This window comes from Hemibagrus wyckioides, linkage group LG25, assembly GCF_019097595.1.
Source record: "Hemibagrus wyckioides isolate EC202008001 linkage group LG25, SWU_Hwy_1.0, whole genome shotgun sequence".
Taxonomy (NCBI): domain Eukaryota; kingdom Metazoa; phylum Chordata; class Actinopteri; order Siluriformes; family Bagridae; genus Hemibagrus; species Hemibagrus wyckioides.
The window spans coordinates 9568146-9586437 of NC_080734.1; the positions used below are offsets into that span (position 1 = coordinate 9568146).

General features: G+C 38.6%; 2 protein-coding genes across 2 annotated transcripts; one reads left to right on the forward strand and one right to left on the reverse strand.

The window, feature by feature from the left end:
* The first annotated feature begins 2695 nt into the window (after positions 1-2695).
* Positions 2696-9344, forward strand: rd3 (retinal degeneration 3, GUCY2D regulator). The gene is made up of 3 exons (XM_058378874.1): positions 2696-3077; positions 5808-6130; positions 8347-9344. The coding sequence occupies exons 2-3, from the start codon at positions 5838-5840 to the stop codon at positions 8693-8695; spliced, it is 642 nt and encodes a 213-aa protein (XP_058234857.1). The 5' UTR covers positions 2696-3077; positions 5808-5837; the 3' UTR covers positions 8696-9344.
* A 2471-nt stretch (positions 9345-11815) lies between these two features.
* si:ch211-22i13.2 (uncharacterized protein LOC553945 homolog) lies at positions 11816-18126 on the reverse strand. The gene is made up of 7 exons (XM_058378875.1): positions 17886-18126; positions 14458-14533; positions 13624-13779; positions 13109-13170; positions 12862-12951; positions 12693-12785; positions 11816-12536 (listed from the first exon to the last, which is right to left on the reverse strand). Exons 1-7 carry the CDS (start codon positions 17886-17888, stop codon positions 12486-12488), a joined length of 531 nt encoding a protein of 176 aa, XP_058234858.1. The 5' UTR covers positions 17889-18126; the 3' UTR covers positions 11816-12485.
* Between the last annotated feature and the right edge of the window lie 166 nt (positions 18127-18292).

Here is an 18292-nt window from a genome sequence, read left to right on the forward strand (position 1 = left end):
ATACTGAATCATTTTTCATGACTTTTTTTAATGGCTTAACAGATTTCTGCTCTTATCTATAACAATTTGGGGCTGCTGGGGATGTTAGACACAGTGAGTGGGCAAATCAATGACGTTCAACTTGGAGAGTTTGTCAACAACTATTGTAAATCTGCAAAACTACTGGAATCCGGGGATGTGGTAGCTTAGTGGGTAAGGCATTGGATTACTGACTGGAAGATTGTGAGTTTGAATCCTAGGTCCACCAAGCTGCCACTGCTGGACCACTGATCAAGGCCCTTAAACCTTAATTACTCAGGTGTATAAAATGAGATAAAAATGTAAGTTGCTCTGGATAAGGGTTCAGTTTAATATCTCTATTCAGGATTTAGTGCTAACCCAGTTCAATATAATTATTCATTCATGAGTCAGACATTACTAGTGGATGAGAAAGTCTATAAACTTTATATAGTGGATTAAATAAAAATAGTAAGTAAGTTAAAAATTAATAGGATATAAGGATATAATAAGGATATATATATATATATATATATATATATATATACATATATATATATATATCCTTATGTGTCCTGATGTGACCTCATGTGCTTTCTAGCAATGTCATAAGCAAAAAAGTGGCCTCTAAGGGCCTTTCACATTCAGAGTTTAGTAAGCTACTCTACTAGAGCTGATTCACAACAGCTAAAAGTCACACTCTTAATGAAGCTGAATCAGATGTGTTAGGCTTGGGACATCAGAAAAGTGTGAAGTGAAGGGCTCTCCTGAGACACAGAGAGAAATGCAATGGTAGAGATTTTAAACACACCCCGTTACTTTAGCAGGTGTGTGCATTTGGGAGTCACTGCTTAATGTTATCTACACTACAGTTTGATAGACAACTTCTTGTTTATCCTGAAAGCACTTAATTTGATTCTAAGGCCTTTTGAATGTTATGACGTTGATGATGATTGCTCTCAGTTTCTGTGTTAATACTGACGTGCCAATCAGTCTTTCTGAAACTTTTGTAAATCTGGTAGGAGTTTATGGCTTTACACATTTACTGAAAGATAATATAGGGTGTGATAAATGAGACCCATTATATGATCCTGAAAATAACTGAATTAAATACAAGGTGTTATTAAAATGGATTCTGTGTGTTTTTTAGGAAGGACTCTTAATATAATGTACAGCCATACCAAGTACAGCATTTTCACACATCAAATAAACAGCACAGTAACACAGTTGAAGATAAATTAAGCAGTTTCAGGGCAATACATTTCTTAATTCTCAGTGTAAAAATGGGTGTGAGGTAGAAATACACAGTGGATGGGGGACACACATTTACAAACTCAGCTACAGCTATGGGAAATTTGGAGCTGGAAGGGTTGTGTAAATTGATACACAGACATTAACCCAAGCTCAGGATTGAACCAGCAGCCCTGGAGTTGGGAATTTAGGTAATTTAATTCTAAATGATGTTTAGCCCACAGTTGACCCTGCTTAGGGATCAGTACTGAGAAGAGGAGCTGATGTCACTTATGTAGGGTGTGTGTGTGTGTGTGTGTGTGTGTGAGAGAGAGAGAGAGAGAGAGAGAGAGATCCTGATTAGCTGAGACATATGTTAGGATTTAGGGCTTTATCTCTTATCCATCCGTTAGGCTTTGGGCTTCTGTAGTTTTATCTAACCATGGTGTACTAGGTCTGAGTCTAGGTTTAACAAGGAGTGTCATTATTATGTGTTGACTCATCATGACCAGCACAGCTCTGTGAAGCTAGATACCCTGCTGCAGTGTGTAATGTGTTATTTCTAAAATCTAACGGTAATATGATTACCACCAGAACTTGACCTACATTCACAGGTAAATACCCTGAATAGAATCTGAAGAGCATGGTGTCCACCAGTTGATGCCTTCAGCATCCATTCAGAAGTCTGTTTTGAGTGAAATAGCCTTATAAATCCAGTGCAAAGAAAGTCTCAGTTTCTAACAGTGCCAAACAGAAGCAAATCTTATTTGTACAATACACCCATGTTAATTATTGCTGAAAGGCACGAAAATCAAAATCTCCACTTTGGATAACTAAATTTGTTTTCAATCAGTTGTTGCCTTCATTTTGCATTTAGAAATTTGTTTTCAATATTTGTTTGAAATAAAATTCCCTAAATTTATTAGGTATATAGATCCAGTGAAACAAACAAACAAACAAACAAACAAACAAACAAACATATTTTTGTCTTTTTTTTATTATAATAGTGGGTGTGCAAATATAAAATGGTTCATAATAACAAAAGATCTCCCTCGGATCACAATAAAATATTTAGTTATTAACTTATTTTAAAAGCACTGTGAGTGACTCACCATACTCATTTATCATACTCATCACAATTCCCAACACAAAGTGAAATAAACATGTTAAATAATGACTTTTAATGGGTGTAATGCTGCAGAACACTGCTATCCTAGCCCACATGCATGCAAGTAATCTATTTACGGCCCAGGTGACCTCTGTCTCTCTCTGTCTCTCTGTCTCTCTGTCTCTCTCTCTCTCTCTCTCTCTCTCTCTCTGCGTCAGCCTCTTGTCTTTGTAAGGCTTACAGAACATTGCTATAGCAACAGTGAGTGAGGAGCTACTTCAGTGAGGGAGGGAGGAAGGGAGAATGTGAATTAGGCTGTTCACTATAAAGCAGCCTGTGCTGGATCAGCGCTCCAGGGACAAGCAAAGCAAAGAGAGAGAGAGAGCGAGAGAGAGAGAGAGAGAGAGAGAGAGAGAGAGAGAGAGATCAAAGTGAGTAGACTGAACTAAAGAGAACAAGAGAGAGGGCAAGAAAGTAAAACAGAAAGAGAGAGAAAAGTGGGTGGACTGTACTAAGAAAGAAAGAGAGAGGGACAGAGAGAGAGAGAGAGAGAGAGAGAGAGACAGAGAGAGAGAGAGAGAGAGAGAGAGAGAGAGAGGGAGAGAGAGAGAGAGAGCACAGTATACAAGGACGATCACTTGAAAGCAAAAAGCAAACCAATTTGAACACGTCTTGAAAACTGTAACCTGAAGTCTGATGAAGATCTAGAGCTGGAGTTTAAGTCTTAAGAAAAGAACTTAAGGTACGTACCAGCGATGCTGGATTATTGTAATTATTTCAACTGCTACAGTATCTGCAGAGTATTTATTAAATGACCACAGTATAATGCTGATCTTATTAATTTTTCATATATAAAACAATACAAATACAAAAAAAAGTGGTACAGTACGACACAGTAGAGTAGCTGATGTATTAAATCTAAGTATGACAATCATTCAAACCAACATGGTAGTTTCTAGTACATGACAGAAGATTTCTGTTTTCAAATAGTGGACCATCAAAGAGCATTTAACACGGAGGACTGGCCACGGCTATATATATCATACTTGCTCCGTATGCACATATTAATGTCCTCGTTTACTGGTGATGGTTACAGCTTCATGCATCCATTCACCTCTTTTGGGATTATTTTTGCTCTTTTGGGATTATGATCACTGATCTTTCTACTTTAAAAAATATAACACATAAATATTTACACAAAGCAGTCAGTGCCAAATTTTAAGGATAGCGGATTGCGTTTACAGTGGGAAATGACTAATCATCATCAGTATCATCCATATCACTCTCATCCACATTGAGCAATTGCACATCATTATCTGTTCACTCGACTGATCTCTGTTTTCTGTTCATGCTCACTTTACTGGGGAAATAACTGCTGATTAATGCAATCAGTTCTGTTACGCTGATTAAATTTCTTTTCCATCAATACTGCTTTATTAGGTCATTTAGACATTTGAAAATACTCTCGTCTGTCATCTGTACAGAGTGCGCAAGTGCTCTTGTCTGTTTTGATGAGAATTTAATAGTGAAGAAGTATCACAGACATTTCGAGAGCTGAAATCTGATTAAAATTTGAATTGATTAGGCTTATGTCCATTGTGTCCAGTGTCTAAAGATTTGATCAAGTCATGGCATTCATTGTGGGAAGTTTGCACACTTATCTAGCAAGGATTAAGATTCACTGATGAGGCATAACATTATGAACACTGAGAGGTGAAGTGAATAAGACTGATTATCTCCTCATCATGGCACCTGTTAGTGGGTGGGATATATTAGGCAGCAAGTGAACATTTTGTCCTCAAAGTTGATGTGTTAGAATCAGGAAAAATGGACAAGCGTAAGGATTTGAGCGAATTTGACAAGGGACAATTTGTGATGGCTAGACGACTGGATCAGAGCATCTCCAAAACTGCAGCTCTTGTGGGGTGTTCCCGGTCTGCAGTGGTCAGTATCTATCAAAAGTGGTCCAAGGAAGGAACAGTGGTGAACCGGCGACAGGGTCATGGGCGGTCAAGGCTCATTGATGCACGTGGGGAGTGAAGGCTGGTCCGTGTGGTCCGATCCAACAGACGAGCTACTGTTGCTCAAACTGCTGAAGAAGTTAATGCTGGTTCTGATAGAAAAGTGTCAGAATACACAGTGCATTAAGGGTCAGGGCTGTTTTGGGCAGCAAAAGGGGGACCAACACAATATTAGGCATGTGGTTAGATTTTGTCTGTCAGATTTTTACACCCGTGTTTATTAAAATTGAATCATTTCAAGGTCATGAAAAGTGTGTTTATATTTTCTGAATGTAGAGAATACAAAGTATATAACTTAACCCCCCCCCCCCCCCCCCCAAAACGGATTAGTCATTTTTGGCTGATTGTTATTAATTTCCCTGTTTTTGTGTTTTCCCAGGCCCCAGGCCACCAGACATATACTACCAGTCAAAAGTTTGGACACACCTTTTAATTCAATGTTTTTTGTTTAGGATTTTATTTTCTACATTCTTGAACAATGCTGGAGATTTCAAAACTATGAAATAACACACATGGACTTCAGTAATCCATATGTAATGACAACAAAAAACAGTCAGTTGTTATTTTAAGACACGAAGGTCAGGTGTTCTGGAATAGTTCTTGCAAGAACAGTATTGTCAAGTGCATTCACAAAACCCATCAAGCACCCTGATGAAACTGGCTCACATGAAGACCATCCCAGTAAAGCAAGACCAAAACTGACCTCTGCTGCAGAGGAGAAGTTCATTTAGAGTTACCAGCCTCAGAAATCACCAATTAACAGCACCTCAGATTAGAGCCATTATGAAGGCTTTACAGAGCATCAGTAGCAGACATATCTCAATATCAACTGTTCAAAGGACATTATTGTGTATTTCGGCCGCCTTCAGCATTGTTTTACAATGTAGAAAGAAATAAACATCAGGAAAGACCATGGAATTAGAAGATGTGTCCAAACTTTTGACAGGTAGTGTATATGTTTCAGAGATATATTGTAATTTCCAGAGACCAATTTCAGAAGGAATAAATAACCAAATCCATATCAGAAGAATATATTAAAAAATAATATCATGGTGAGACTTTACCTAGGCCTATTATAATACTTTTGTCTGCAGCCTTATAGTTAAATGCCACATGGCATGAGCACTATTGTAACCCATTATCTGCAATTTACCCACTGTTGTTAGACATTTTGTAAAATAAATACACAACTTGAATCCGATGGTGATCAAAATGGTAAGATAAAATGTTTCTGTCTACAGAGTGTGTGTGGTAATTAAAAATGTGCTTTACAGTACAATTTCCAACCATGTGATCACAAGTGTAAGAACAAGTGTACATTTCAACCCTGAAATTGCGCGTGATATGACATCATATGAATAATATGGGGTCATGTGATGAATTTGCATAACAGTTTCATAACTGAGATTTTAATATGAAGTAAATCCGCACGCGTAACTTTATCGTTCCAGACCCAGTGTGACTAAAAAGCACGTGCGCACATGGCCATGTCGTGGTTCGGCTGGAGCGAGCCCCAGTACCGGAGCGCACGGCGCGAGCCGGCTGAGGTGGTGACGGACACGCTGATGCTCGAACTCAGCTGGCAGATGAAAGAGGCGGAGAGACTGCAGCGCGAGCGCGATAACGAGTACCGGCGACTGCGCACCGGAGTGGACTACAGCTGGCTGGTGAGCGCGCCGCGCGTGTCCTACGACATCAGCCACGGAGAGAGACTGGCGCTCGAAGACCTGTGCAGCAAAGTCCATCCGCCCTACTGCGGAGCCGTGATCCTCCGGTAACCACACGCTCAACGTATCACTCATTTATAATTATACATCAGCGATGTTTATCACTTTATCTCAACATCAGATACCTGCAACTACACAGAGACAAAGTTTCAGACTTCCAGGAAACTAAACTGGCATAACATATCGAAATGCATCTTCATAGGTTTTCTGCATGTGAGTGATATGTATGTGTATGTATTAATATATTTACTATTACCAAATGCTAATTATGAACAAACAATGGGTTTATATAATGATCTATTATTATAGACAATAATTAATTATAGTTTTTCAGAAATATCACAAAATAGTGTAAAAAGGCTAGCAAGGTGATTTGCCCATAAGGTACAACGATATTTGTCATCATGGAACCTTCTCTGTTTCATGTTTGATGTGAATATTTACACCGATAAGGCATAACATTATGCCTAATATTGTGTTGGTCCCCCTTTTGCTGCTAAAACAGCCCTGCACTGTGTATTCTGACACCTTTCTATCAGAAACAGCATTAACTTCTTTAGCAATTTGAGAAACAATAACTCGTCTGTTGGATCAGATCACACAGACCAGCCTTCTCTCCCCATGTGCATCAATGAGCCTTGGCCACCCATGACCCTGTCACCGGTTCACCACTGTTCCTTCCTCGGACAACTTTCGATAGATACTGACCACTGCAGACCGGGAACACAGACTAGTCAAACTCGCTCAAATCCTTACGCTTGTCCATTTTTCCTGCTTCTAACAAATCAACTTTGAGGACAAAATGTTCACTTGCTGCCTAATATATCCCACCCACTAACAGGTGCCATGATGAGGAGATAATCAGTCTTATTCACTTCACCTCTCACTGCTCATAATGTTATGCCTGATCGGTGTATGTGCATCTGGTTCTTCTGCTTATCCTAATCTGGTTTGTTTGAGTTTGAACAGCTTGTTTCCTAGACATGTGTGTAATCAGTACTGATCTTTTCAGCTATATTCCATAGGGTTTATGTGATCAGTGTTAATCTTTCTGTGCTCCCATGCCTGGGGCTCTGCACGCATCAGGACTGTTCATATTCACCTTCACTGCCATTAAAATAATTGATTAGGAATTTAAGCATTAATGTTACAGCTGTATTACTATATGGTTCGGTACATACAGTTGTTTTCTACAATTGATAATTTCCTCATTTTGTATAAAAGAAAATTAAACCAAATTAAAGAAGCTCAGAGTCAGAATTTATAAATACAGTTTTTTTCACTCACACCCTCAGATGCAAGAAGGTTTTTGTGTATTTCCCTCTCTAGGAGTCACATGCACCAAACACACACAGAATAATTTAATTATAAAGATAAAACCTTCCATGGTGAGCTATTTTAAGGCTCTCTAAGAACATCTAGGCCTCTTGAGGGTAGAACGAGTGGCTCTGCCAAAGTGGCTTTGTGGAACACACAACAGAACCATTATAACCTTTGGACCTATGAGGCTGAGAGCTTCTTTAGATACACAACGACCAATTAACTGTCATTGGGCCTGATTTACATGGCCTGAGATAAGTTGAATTTTGTAAATTCCAATGTATTTTATCCAGGTTGTAGATCCCTGTACATCACTAAGTATCATAAATGAACCAGTCAATTAATTAACAGATTAAGTTGCAGTAACACACAAATTTCCCTCGTGGGATCAATAAAGTCTGTCTGTCTGTCTGTCTGTCTATCTATCTATCTATCTATCTATCTATCTATCTATCTATCTATCTATCTATCTATCTATCTATCTATCTATCTATCTATATTAAAGCAGCAAAAGCAATAAACTATGCTGGAGTCATACAGGGACAGGGATAGAGCTACATACCTTTGCTCATGACATCTAGTCAAACCAGGAAAAAGAAATGCGATTTGTACTCAGAAGATGTTTCCCTGTTACATAACAAGCATGAATTTATACTTTAGCACAAACCCATCCTACACAAACACCCACCCTTCTGGAACAGCTAACCATCATACAGTGAGTTTTTTCATTACTAAATCAGTATACTTAATACCCTGACAGACTGGAATACTGTTACATGTGGAATAGATTTTCCAGGTACACTTCCTAGCAACAATATTCAACAGTTTAACTCGGTGATATTGTTGTAGCATTGTATATGCAGTATACATACAATATGGGCACTTTAGTGATCTCTTATACCTGATCCAGGTTTCCTTAATCCAGGTTCATTTTCCTTGGCAGATTTCGTCAGGTTCTGACAGAGAACGAGCCAGAGGTGCAAGAGGTTTCTGGTCTTTTCCGCGCTGTTCTTCTTGAGACACTGGAGCGCATTCAGGAGGAGAAGGAGGCACAGCGCTTGGCTCGACAGTGGAACAACAAGCGCTCCATCAGTCTGTCCATGCTTACATTTAAATCCAGAATGAGAATAAATCCATTTGGCAGCTCTGTTGCTCTCACCTCTAGCAGTTCTGGATTAGAGGAAGTCCACACCATATCTCAGGATGTTGAAAAAGGACTTGGACACACAGCTGATAAACGTGTGTTTAGCATGCCTGATTTCAGACACAAAGGCATTAATGGCCATGTGTGATGGATGTTTGAACTCCAAAAACACAACTTCATGGATGGAGCTGCACAAGGGATTAAAAAAAAAACCTTACAAGGTAAATTCATGATGTAATAACCACCAAACACACCACTTTCCATTTTCTTTTTTAAAAAACACAACAATAAATAATCTTTTAATTTCATTTACAATAGAAAAATGGTAATGTTAATATTTCTCTAATACTTTCATACCGATGGTATCGTAACACTCCTGCTGAATTTCCAAAGACTCTCTGGCACTTACTGTCCTATGTGAATGCCATTGGTCTGGTTTAAGTTTAAAGAGAAAAAAATTGTGAAATTAAATGCAGATCCAATAATAATAGTCAATTCCAGTGAAGGATGTTTTCAGGGGCTGGTTTGTATGGCATTTAGCAATCTGTACCCAATAAACTACTTTTTAAATGGCAAAATAAAAAGTATTTTCTGAGATACAAACCTAAAGATTACATACGGAAACTGAGAATCATGTGCAAAATGTTCACTAGGTTTAAATCCATGTATTGTTTTTTATTTTTAAATAGTAACATTTTCTGTATGTTAATGATTCAGTATTAGTGTAGGTCTTTTAGTGTCTGTGTATTGTCATATGTGATTTTTTAAGCAAATGATAAATAAAAGTGATGAAATTCTCTATGTAAACCCTTCCACTTATGACAGATAAGAGTATATGTGTATATGAATTGTGATACAAGATATATTTTTAATTTTTTAAAGTAGTAACCACAGTATTAATGTAGTTGCTACATTCATAATACAAGCATTAATAGTCAGCACGCCGGGACCGTTTACATATGAAATGCTTGTGATGATGTAGAGTAAGCTGCTCACATTTTAGAACATGTTACAGATACAGATACCCATACAAACACACACACACACGGAGCAAGAGCATAGACAAGTAAGAACATGAAACCATTGTGCATTATCAGGGTGGAAGTAGCCATTAGAAGATGGGTAAATTGTGGCAATTAAGGCATGCACATGGTCAGCTGTAATTGCCAAATGGTCTGTAGCATCCAAGTGAAGATTGACTGGTATTAACAGACCCAAAGTGAGTCAAGAAATTGTTCCCCACACCATTATATTACCAGGGTACAATTTACGTCCATGGATTCATGCTGTTGGTGCCAATTTTTGATCTACCATCCGTGTACCTCAGAAGAAATTAAGATTCATCAGTCCAGGCGATGTATCAACACTAATGTGCCCACTGCAGTCTTATCTTTCTGTTCTTTGATCTCTAATATATATATATATATATACACATACATACACCTTTTAATTCAATGTTTTTTGTTTAGTGACTTATTTTCTACATTCTTGAACAATGCTGGAGATTTCAAAACTTTGAAGTTTGCACACTTATCTAGCAAGGATTAAGATTCACTGATGAGGCATAACATTATGAACACTGAGAGGTGAAGTGAATAAGACTGATTATCTCCTCATCATGGCACCTGTTAGTGGGTGGGATATATTAGGCAGCAAGTGAACATTTTGTCCTCAAAGTTGATGTGTTAGAAGCAGGAAAAATGGACAAGCGTAAGAATTTGAGCGAATTTGACAAGGGACAATTTGTGATGGCTAGACGACTGGATCAGAGCATCTCCAAAACTGCAGCTCTTGTGGGGTGTTCCCGGTCTGCAGTGGTCAGTATCTATCAAAAGTGGTCCAAGGAAGGAACAGTGGTGAACCGGCGACAGGGTCATGGGCGGTCAAGGCTCATTGATGCACGTGGGGAGTGAAGGCTGGTCCGTGTGGTCCGATCCAACAGACGAGCTACTGTTGCTCAAACTGCTGAAGAAGTTAATGCTGGTTCTGATAGAAAGGTGTCAGAATACACAGTGCATTAAGGGTCAGGGCTATTTAGGCAGCAAAAGGGGGACCAACACAATATTAGGCATGTGGTTAGATTTTGTCTGTCAGATTTTTACACCCGTGTTTATTAAAATTGAATCATTTCAAGGTCATGAAAAGTGTGTTTATATTTTCTGAATGTAGAGAATACAAAGTATATAACTTACCCCCCCCCCCCCCCCCAAAAAAAAACAAAAAAAAACGGATTAGTCATTTTTGGCTGATTGTTATTAATTTCCCTGTTTTTGTGTTTTCCTAGGCCCCAGGCCACCAGACATATACTACCAGTCAAAAGTTTGGACACACCTTTTAATTCAGTGTTTTTTGTTTAGGATTTTATTTTCTACATTCTTGAACAATGCTGGAGATTTCAAAACTATGAAATAACACACATGGACTTCAGTAATCCATATATAATGACAACAAAAAACAGTCAGTTGTTATTTTAAGACACGAAGGTCAGGTGTTCTGGAATAGTTCTTGCAAGAACAGTATTGTCAAGTGCATTTGCAAAACCCATCAAGCACCATGATGAAACTGGCTCACATGAAGACCATCCCAGTAAAGCAAGACCAAAACTGACCTCTGCTGCAGAGGAGAAGTTCATTTAGAGTTACCAGCCTCAGAAATCACCAATTAACAGCACCTCAGATTAGAGCCTTTATGAAGGCTTTACAGAGCATCAGTAGCAGACATATCTCAATATCAACTGTTCAAACCAGATTATTGTGTATTTCGGCCGCCTTCAGCATAGAAAGAAATAAACATCAGGAAAGACCATGGAATTAGAAGATGTGTCCAAACTTTTGACTGGTAGTGTGCGTATATATATATATATAGTTTTATGTGCAACCATACTTTTTATTTATTCAAATAAATAAAACAGAAAAATACTTAAACCGATCTAATGATGTTTTTAGGCAAAACGTAGTTACTTTAAGACAAAAGTAATCCAATGTGTCCAAAGTCCAGCCCCAGGGCTAAATGTGGCCAGACAATGTAATAGCTGACTTTCAGCAGACTGTGACTCAATTAGTTCAACTGACTTTTTTCCCTTTGACTTCACTCATCAATATTTTTTCCTCATTGATAATTAGTCAGGGCTAACAAGTGAGAAGGTGCAACTTCAAAAAAAAAAAAAAAAAAAGAGAATACTTTCTCTTTCTATCTCTCTGCCTTTATCATTTGTTGCATTGCATCAAGTAAACTAGTTCTTTAAATAAATCCAATAGCACATTTGGACTGCTTTGTTTTCTTTTTTTTATTTATCTAAGAATCCTTACAGATGTATGCATTTTTTCAATTCTTACCCACTTAAACACGACAAAAAACACATTGTGAATGCTGCACCACTGTGTTTTATCATATTTATGTAAAATGTGCCATTGTGTCTACTGATGTTTTCTACACATCCACTTTTTTTTCTACATGTCCATTAAGTCCTTTTTAGATGATAATGGTGTTTGTTGTAATTGTGAAATTTGGGATATTGGGAAAAAAAACCAAACAAACAACAAAAAAACAGTCTGTCTTGGGTTAAAAAAAAGTCACTGTTTTTTTTTTATCTTAAAAACCTGGGTGATGTTACAGTAATAGTGGTCTGAATTAGAAAGTAGATTAAAAGTACGGAATATTACCCTCATTAAAAAGTTCAAAATTACAAACACACGAGAGTGACGCTTTATAACAGGAATATTATGCGAGTAGCATTGGAACTTAATAAAATAATATAGAAAGAGAAGATAACAAAATAAGAATTTTCTCCAGTTGTGGTGAGCTGCATGAGGCCCCACAGTGCTGTCCATTACAGGAAATAACAGGCATTTCCCTGAGAGCTGATTGGCCAAGACTAAGTCAATAAAAAAAAAATAAAATAAATGAATTATGGGGAAAGTGGAAGCACAGGGTCCGAATTAGCAAGTTGAGTTCAGAAACTCCAAAAGCTCAGCGCGGTTCTTGTCTCTCTGAAACAAGAAAAAACATAAAATAAATAAAATTTACATAACAGACACACAATCAGTAAAAGCTGTGTAGTAAAAAAAAAAGATGGTTCACATCATCACACAATATAACAGCAGTACATAACGCTAAAGTACAAGGTCACCAAGTTGATGACTCACTTGTTTGTCCTTCTTTGATTTCTTCACCTTCATTTTGATCTTCTTCCCTGAGATCATGCTGTACTTGCCACTCCGCTTCTTCTCCTTCAGGTACTGCAACAAAAACACACATCAGCATGACGGGAACTTATTGAACTCTAGTGTAGATTACGTGTCATTAAGCCATTACCTTTGAAATCTGAACAGGACCAGAGGAATCTTCATCTCCTTTATGTTTCTTGTCCTTCTTTCGCTTGCGTGCTTTGTCTTTTTTCCGCTTCTATAAACAAAAATATTCAACTGATGAAGAACACTAAACATGTCATTGCTGTAGTGTGTCTGTGTGTGTGTGTGTGTGTTTGAGAGGCTTAGGACACATGTAGGGTGAATAAAATACACTAAGGTTAACTGAACTTTGTACAATAGTAAAAACATACCTTTTTGCCAGGCTTCTCCTTCTTCCTTTTCTTTGAAACTTTTCGTTTCTTTCTGTAAGAATCTGGTGAGAAAGTAGAAAAAGTGAAAATGTTCATTTTTCCCCCCACATCAAAGCTACTATAAGGACTTGGTTCACTACAGTAATAACTTCACAAATAAATAGATATGTGGCTAACGTGAATTAAGTGATTTAATATAATATCTATTTAATAAGATTTTTGACATTTATGACTAATAGTCTACAGGAGCACATCTCCTCCAGGATAATAATCGAATAGAAATCCAACATTTCAGTACATGATCTAATTCACAGCTGTTTCAATATGATGACACTATCAATTCCACTGGCACTGAGACACAGAGGCCTACAGTCTGGCTGTAAAATCTGGTGATTTGGGGTTTCATGAATAGTAAACTGAGCAACTGCTCCGATTATACACCGAAATGATGTCCTTTGTAAATCAGCTGCATTCTGCACTTTAATACAAAGATTTTCAGTTACATATGAACTCACCACTGCTACTGGAGCTGCTCCTGCTGCGTGAAGAGCTACTGCTAGAAGAGGAGCGAGATGAAGATGACGACGAAGAGGAGGAGGATGTTGAGGAGGAAGATGAACTGACAGAGGAGGATCTGCTTCGGCTGCGTTTTCGCTTCTTTTCGTCTCGTCCTGTCAATCGATCCAAGACCGAGACAAAAGGCAGATAATCACTTTTCAGTCAAATCCTCAGAACTTAACCCGAATCTTGTTATTCATTATAATACTGAGACAGATCTACTGTTCAGGTTGGTAATGTAACACACATGCTGTTGGATGTTGTGACCTCTTAATAACAGGATCTTGGCTGCTTTGTGTTGCGTTATTGTCCCTGCTGCTCTCAGTCAATATGTAAGGACTTCTATTGTAGCTCTGACCTCTTTCTGCTTTCCATATTTAGTCATGGTTGCCTGTTCTCATTAACACTCTTTCTACAGTGCTGGGCTCTTTATTCATGCTCCCGATTCCCGTTATTCTTCAGTAGTCTGTGCGTTTGAACACTTGGTTTACAAACGCAAGGGTCGCCAGTCTATAGCAGAGCACTGTGGCATGCACACCATTACATTCCCTCCATCACAGTCACACCTACGGCAACTTAGAGGAGCTAAACCACGCACTTTACTTTTGGAAAGTGTGAAACAATAGAACATAAGCAAGTTTAGATTGGTAGATAGACTGTAGCTCTCTTTGGAATTTATCTTACACACATCTTACTCTAACACACCTAATAAGCCCAGTCGAATTCTGAACTGTGTATTTAAAGCAAGAAAATCACTAGAAATGTGCAGGGAGTGATTCATAAACACTCACCTCTGCTGCTCGATCGTTTCCTCTCCTTTGTGTCTGTGCTTGACCTGCTTCTCTCCGTGAAATCTATGTTTCCAGACTGTTAAACATAAACGCATACATTTACTCAAATGGCAGTGAAACTGACTTATGAAAGAGTCAGGATGTAATGCATTCAATTCAATTCATTTCCATTTTACGTTTATAGCGCTTTTAACAACAGACATTGGTCCCTGATGAGCAAACCATCACCCTGATGAGTGGAAACAGTGGCAAGGAAAAAAAAACCTTGAGAGACCAAAAAGAAGAAACCTTGAGAGGAACCAGACTCAACAGGGAGCACATCCTCTTCTGGGTGACACCAGACATATAGTTTGTGTATAGTATAGTTTGTGAATGGAATTCTTACCGCTGATTGGAAGAGACACTCCGATATACAGGAAGTACAGCTGGCTACGACAGTAGAAAGTTATATGAATACAGCTCTGCTCTTATAACGCTTCTTACCTCTGGAATAGTTTTGTCTTTGAAACATACCTGCGCTCTTTAGGGGTGTTTTTAGACATCGCACACCAATCTTTATTCCATAATATGCTACGAACGTCCATCCTCAAAGAAGCATTGAATGAATTCCATTTTCTTATAAAGATTAATATATGTTTGTTGTTTTCTTTAAAAGATTTAAAGTTACACTAGTGAAAATAAAAATGATTTAAATAGTGAACGCAGAACTCCACACATGTACAAGAAATAAAGTGAGACAGACAATTTCCTACTTCTTGTATATCTTGAGCGACAGATGTCTCATCCAATCAGCATTAAGAATTCCATTCACAAACCATACCTACCTTTTCCGGTTTGTCTGAATTGTTGTTGTGTTTTCGGTTTTGTTATCGTGTTTTCAGATTTGACTTCATGGGCACCGTACTAAGCAGTTTCACAAGCACACAGTATAACACACTACATAAAGCCCTGCAACATCACTGCTATGAAAGTAGACTGTCGGAATCTTATACTTACATAAACAAATGATAACATGTTATACACCGTTCAGGCATAACATTTTAACCACTGAGAGGTGAAGTGAATAACACTGATTATCTCCTCATCATGACACCTGTTAGTGGGTGGGATATTTTAGGCAGCAAGTGAAAATTTTGTCCTCAAAGTTGATGCGTTAGAAGCAGGAAAAATGGACAAGCGTAAGGCACTAGCATAGCCAGGAATCACAATGTGGGTGGGCCCAGAGAAAATTGGGTGGGCCTAGCCTAAAATGCATCTTTTATCAAAATAAGCCAACATAACTACACCTGCTTGAATACAAACCACCATTTAATCAGAGCATAAGCTTGTATGTCATCGTAAGCAATGTTAAGAACATAATAAGAATAGCATGAGCACGGCGGCCACACCACACATACATACACACGCGCGTGCGTGCACATCTGACAGATGCGCCACAACACCATTATCAAATCAGCAGGACAGTATGTAAACTGTCCGATATATGGCTCAACGGCCACATAAACCACATGAAATGAACAACAATGACTATACAACTACATAGTAGGAAAATGTAGATTGGCTTACTTTTACACTGGCATGTAGGGGAGGTACACACTGGAGAATAAAGTGCTGCTGGTGATAGAGTAAAAGGTGAATGAACACTAGCAGAGCTCCTTACTACTTGAGCTTCATGGCTCCTGAACATCGGAATTATCTTTCTCCTCCGGCTGCACACAACGTCTTTTTGACACAAACTAGTAAGTTGCTCTGTTTCATTTTAGTTTAATGTGCAACCAAACTTCGGTGACCCTCTGTGAAATGTGCTCGGTGTGGAGGGAGAGGGGCGGCATGAGTGTAGAGACGTTTCATTCTTCCTCGAAACCGGAGGGCGCTCTTGCGCAGAAAGTACAAAAATTGACTCATAGAAGTAACATATGACGTGCCAAAAAACCTAATACGGACAAAGGCATGTATAAAGGCATCCAGCAATCGCCATAGTCAAAGCAATTTTTTTTTGTAGCAAGCAACTGACTGGGTGGGCCTGACTGTCAGGTGGGTGGGCCCAGGCCCACCCATAGCTATGCTACTGGCGTAAGGATTTGAGCGAGTTTGACAAGGGCCAAATTGTGATGGCTAAACGACTGGATCAGAGCATCTCCAAATCTGCAGCTCTTGTGAGGTGTTCCCGGTCTGCAGTGGTCAGTATCTATCAAAAGTGGTCCAAGGAAGGAACAGTGGTGAACCGGAGACAGGGTCATGGGCAAGGGCCAAGGCTCATTGATGCACCTGTGTGATCTGATCCAACAGACGAGCTACTGTTGAAGAAATTAATGCTGGTTCTGAATACACAGTGCATGATGGGTCAGGGCTGTTTTGTCAGCAAAGGGGGACAAACACAATATTAGGTCATAATGTTATGCCTGATCAGTGTATAAAGGTGTTTTAAACTAGAGGTGTCCCCTAATCCACAAAGGGTGGATTAGAGTGGGTGCAGGTTTTAATTCCATTTAAGAAGGAGCTACACTTGGCTTTCTGTACACTCAGGTGAAGCTTCTGCTTAGATGGAATGAAATCCTGCACTCACACCTGGCCTTTCTTTGTAAGTCTGGACTCTCAGGTTTAAAACACCTTTATGTGAAAGAGAAAAGGGGTGGGTGGGTGGGTGGGTGGGAGCAAATCTTCGACAAAAAGTATGAAATTAGATGTTAATTTCAGTTTAATTCATCTTAATCGATGAAGCCAAAGACAAATGACTTACTAAGTACTGAACCATATTCATGTTACTTTAGGTATCTTGCAAAACTTTATCCTCCACTTTATTACTGAAACCACAACACACGCGCCACTGTTCATGCGCATGCGCACTTTGGCGCATTCATAAATTTATGCTTCAACATATAATTTCATACTATACGCGTGTTCTGATCTCTATACACAGTATACTGCTTATTGTTGTATCTCTCAGACGTTATAATAAGCAATAAATGAGACAAAAACGTCAATAAATTTCGATTAAATGTTTAAAATATCATTATTAACGAGATCTATAAAGACATGGACCAACTGTTCATCCGTGTCGATAAAGCAGAGTGGGTGTGGACAGCTGAGGTCAGTACAGCTGTAATCACAACACTAAAAACGTGGCACGAGACAGCGGGGCACGTGAATAAACAGCTTTCCAGATGTTTCTGGTGTATTCGAGCATCCAGAAGTTCCAGCTGGATTTCAGTAAGTTAGACACTGTGTCTCTCAGCTTCAGGCGCATTTATCCAACAAATTTATCTAAGAAATAAGCGTAAGTTTGCAAAGTGGCTAACATTAACAACATTTCTAAATGAATCCAATTTCCTGTGCATGGGGTTTTAACACGAATTAGCCGGAGAATCAGTTAGAATGGAGTGTTTTCATTTAGCACAATGCTAATGCTAATTATATTTACACCTTACCATAGTGAAAAAGGAAAGTCCTGTCTGGATGAATCGGTGTAGATCGTGAAGAAATCGCTCCGCACTACGCACACAATACCTGCTTCATTATATAAATATTTTTTTACTTTTGCTTAATCCCTGTTCTTTCTTTTTTTTTTAGATAAGATTGCTTACTGAAACTTTCAATAAGATCACAACCAGAGCGAAGCCATTATTGTTAACCCGTTTTCCCATCATTCTATGCGGTTAAGTCCAAAATCTCTCCCTACGCCCTACATATGTGCACTACATTGAGGTTGACACAATGGCATTTGACGAGTGCCTAGTACACTACATGTCTTCTAGGAGGCTATTTTATAAGCCCGCTAAAATTGCTGTACTTCTACTAACTGCTCACATTGTTGTATTACTGCCCTCTACCTTCT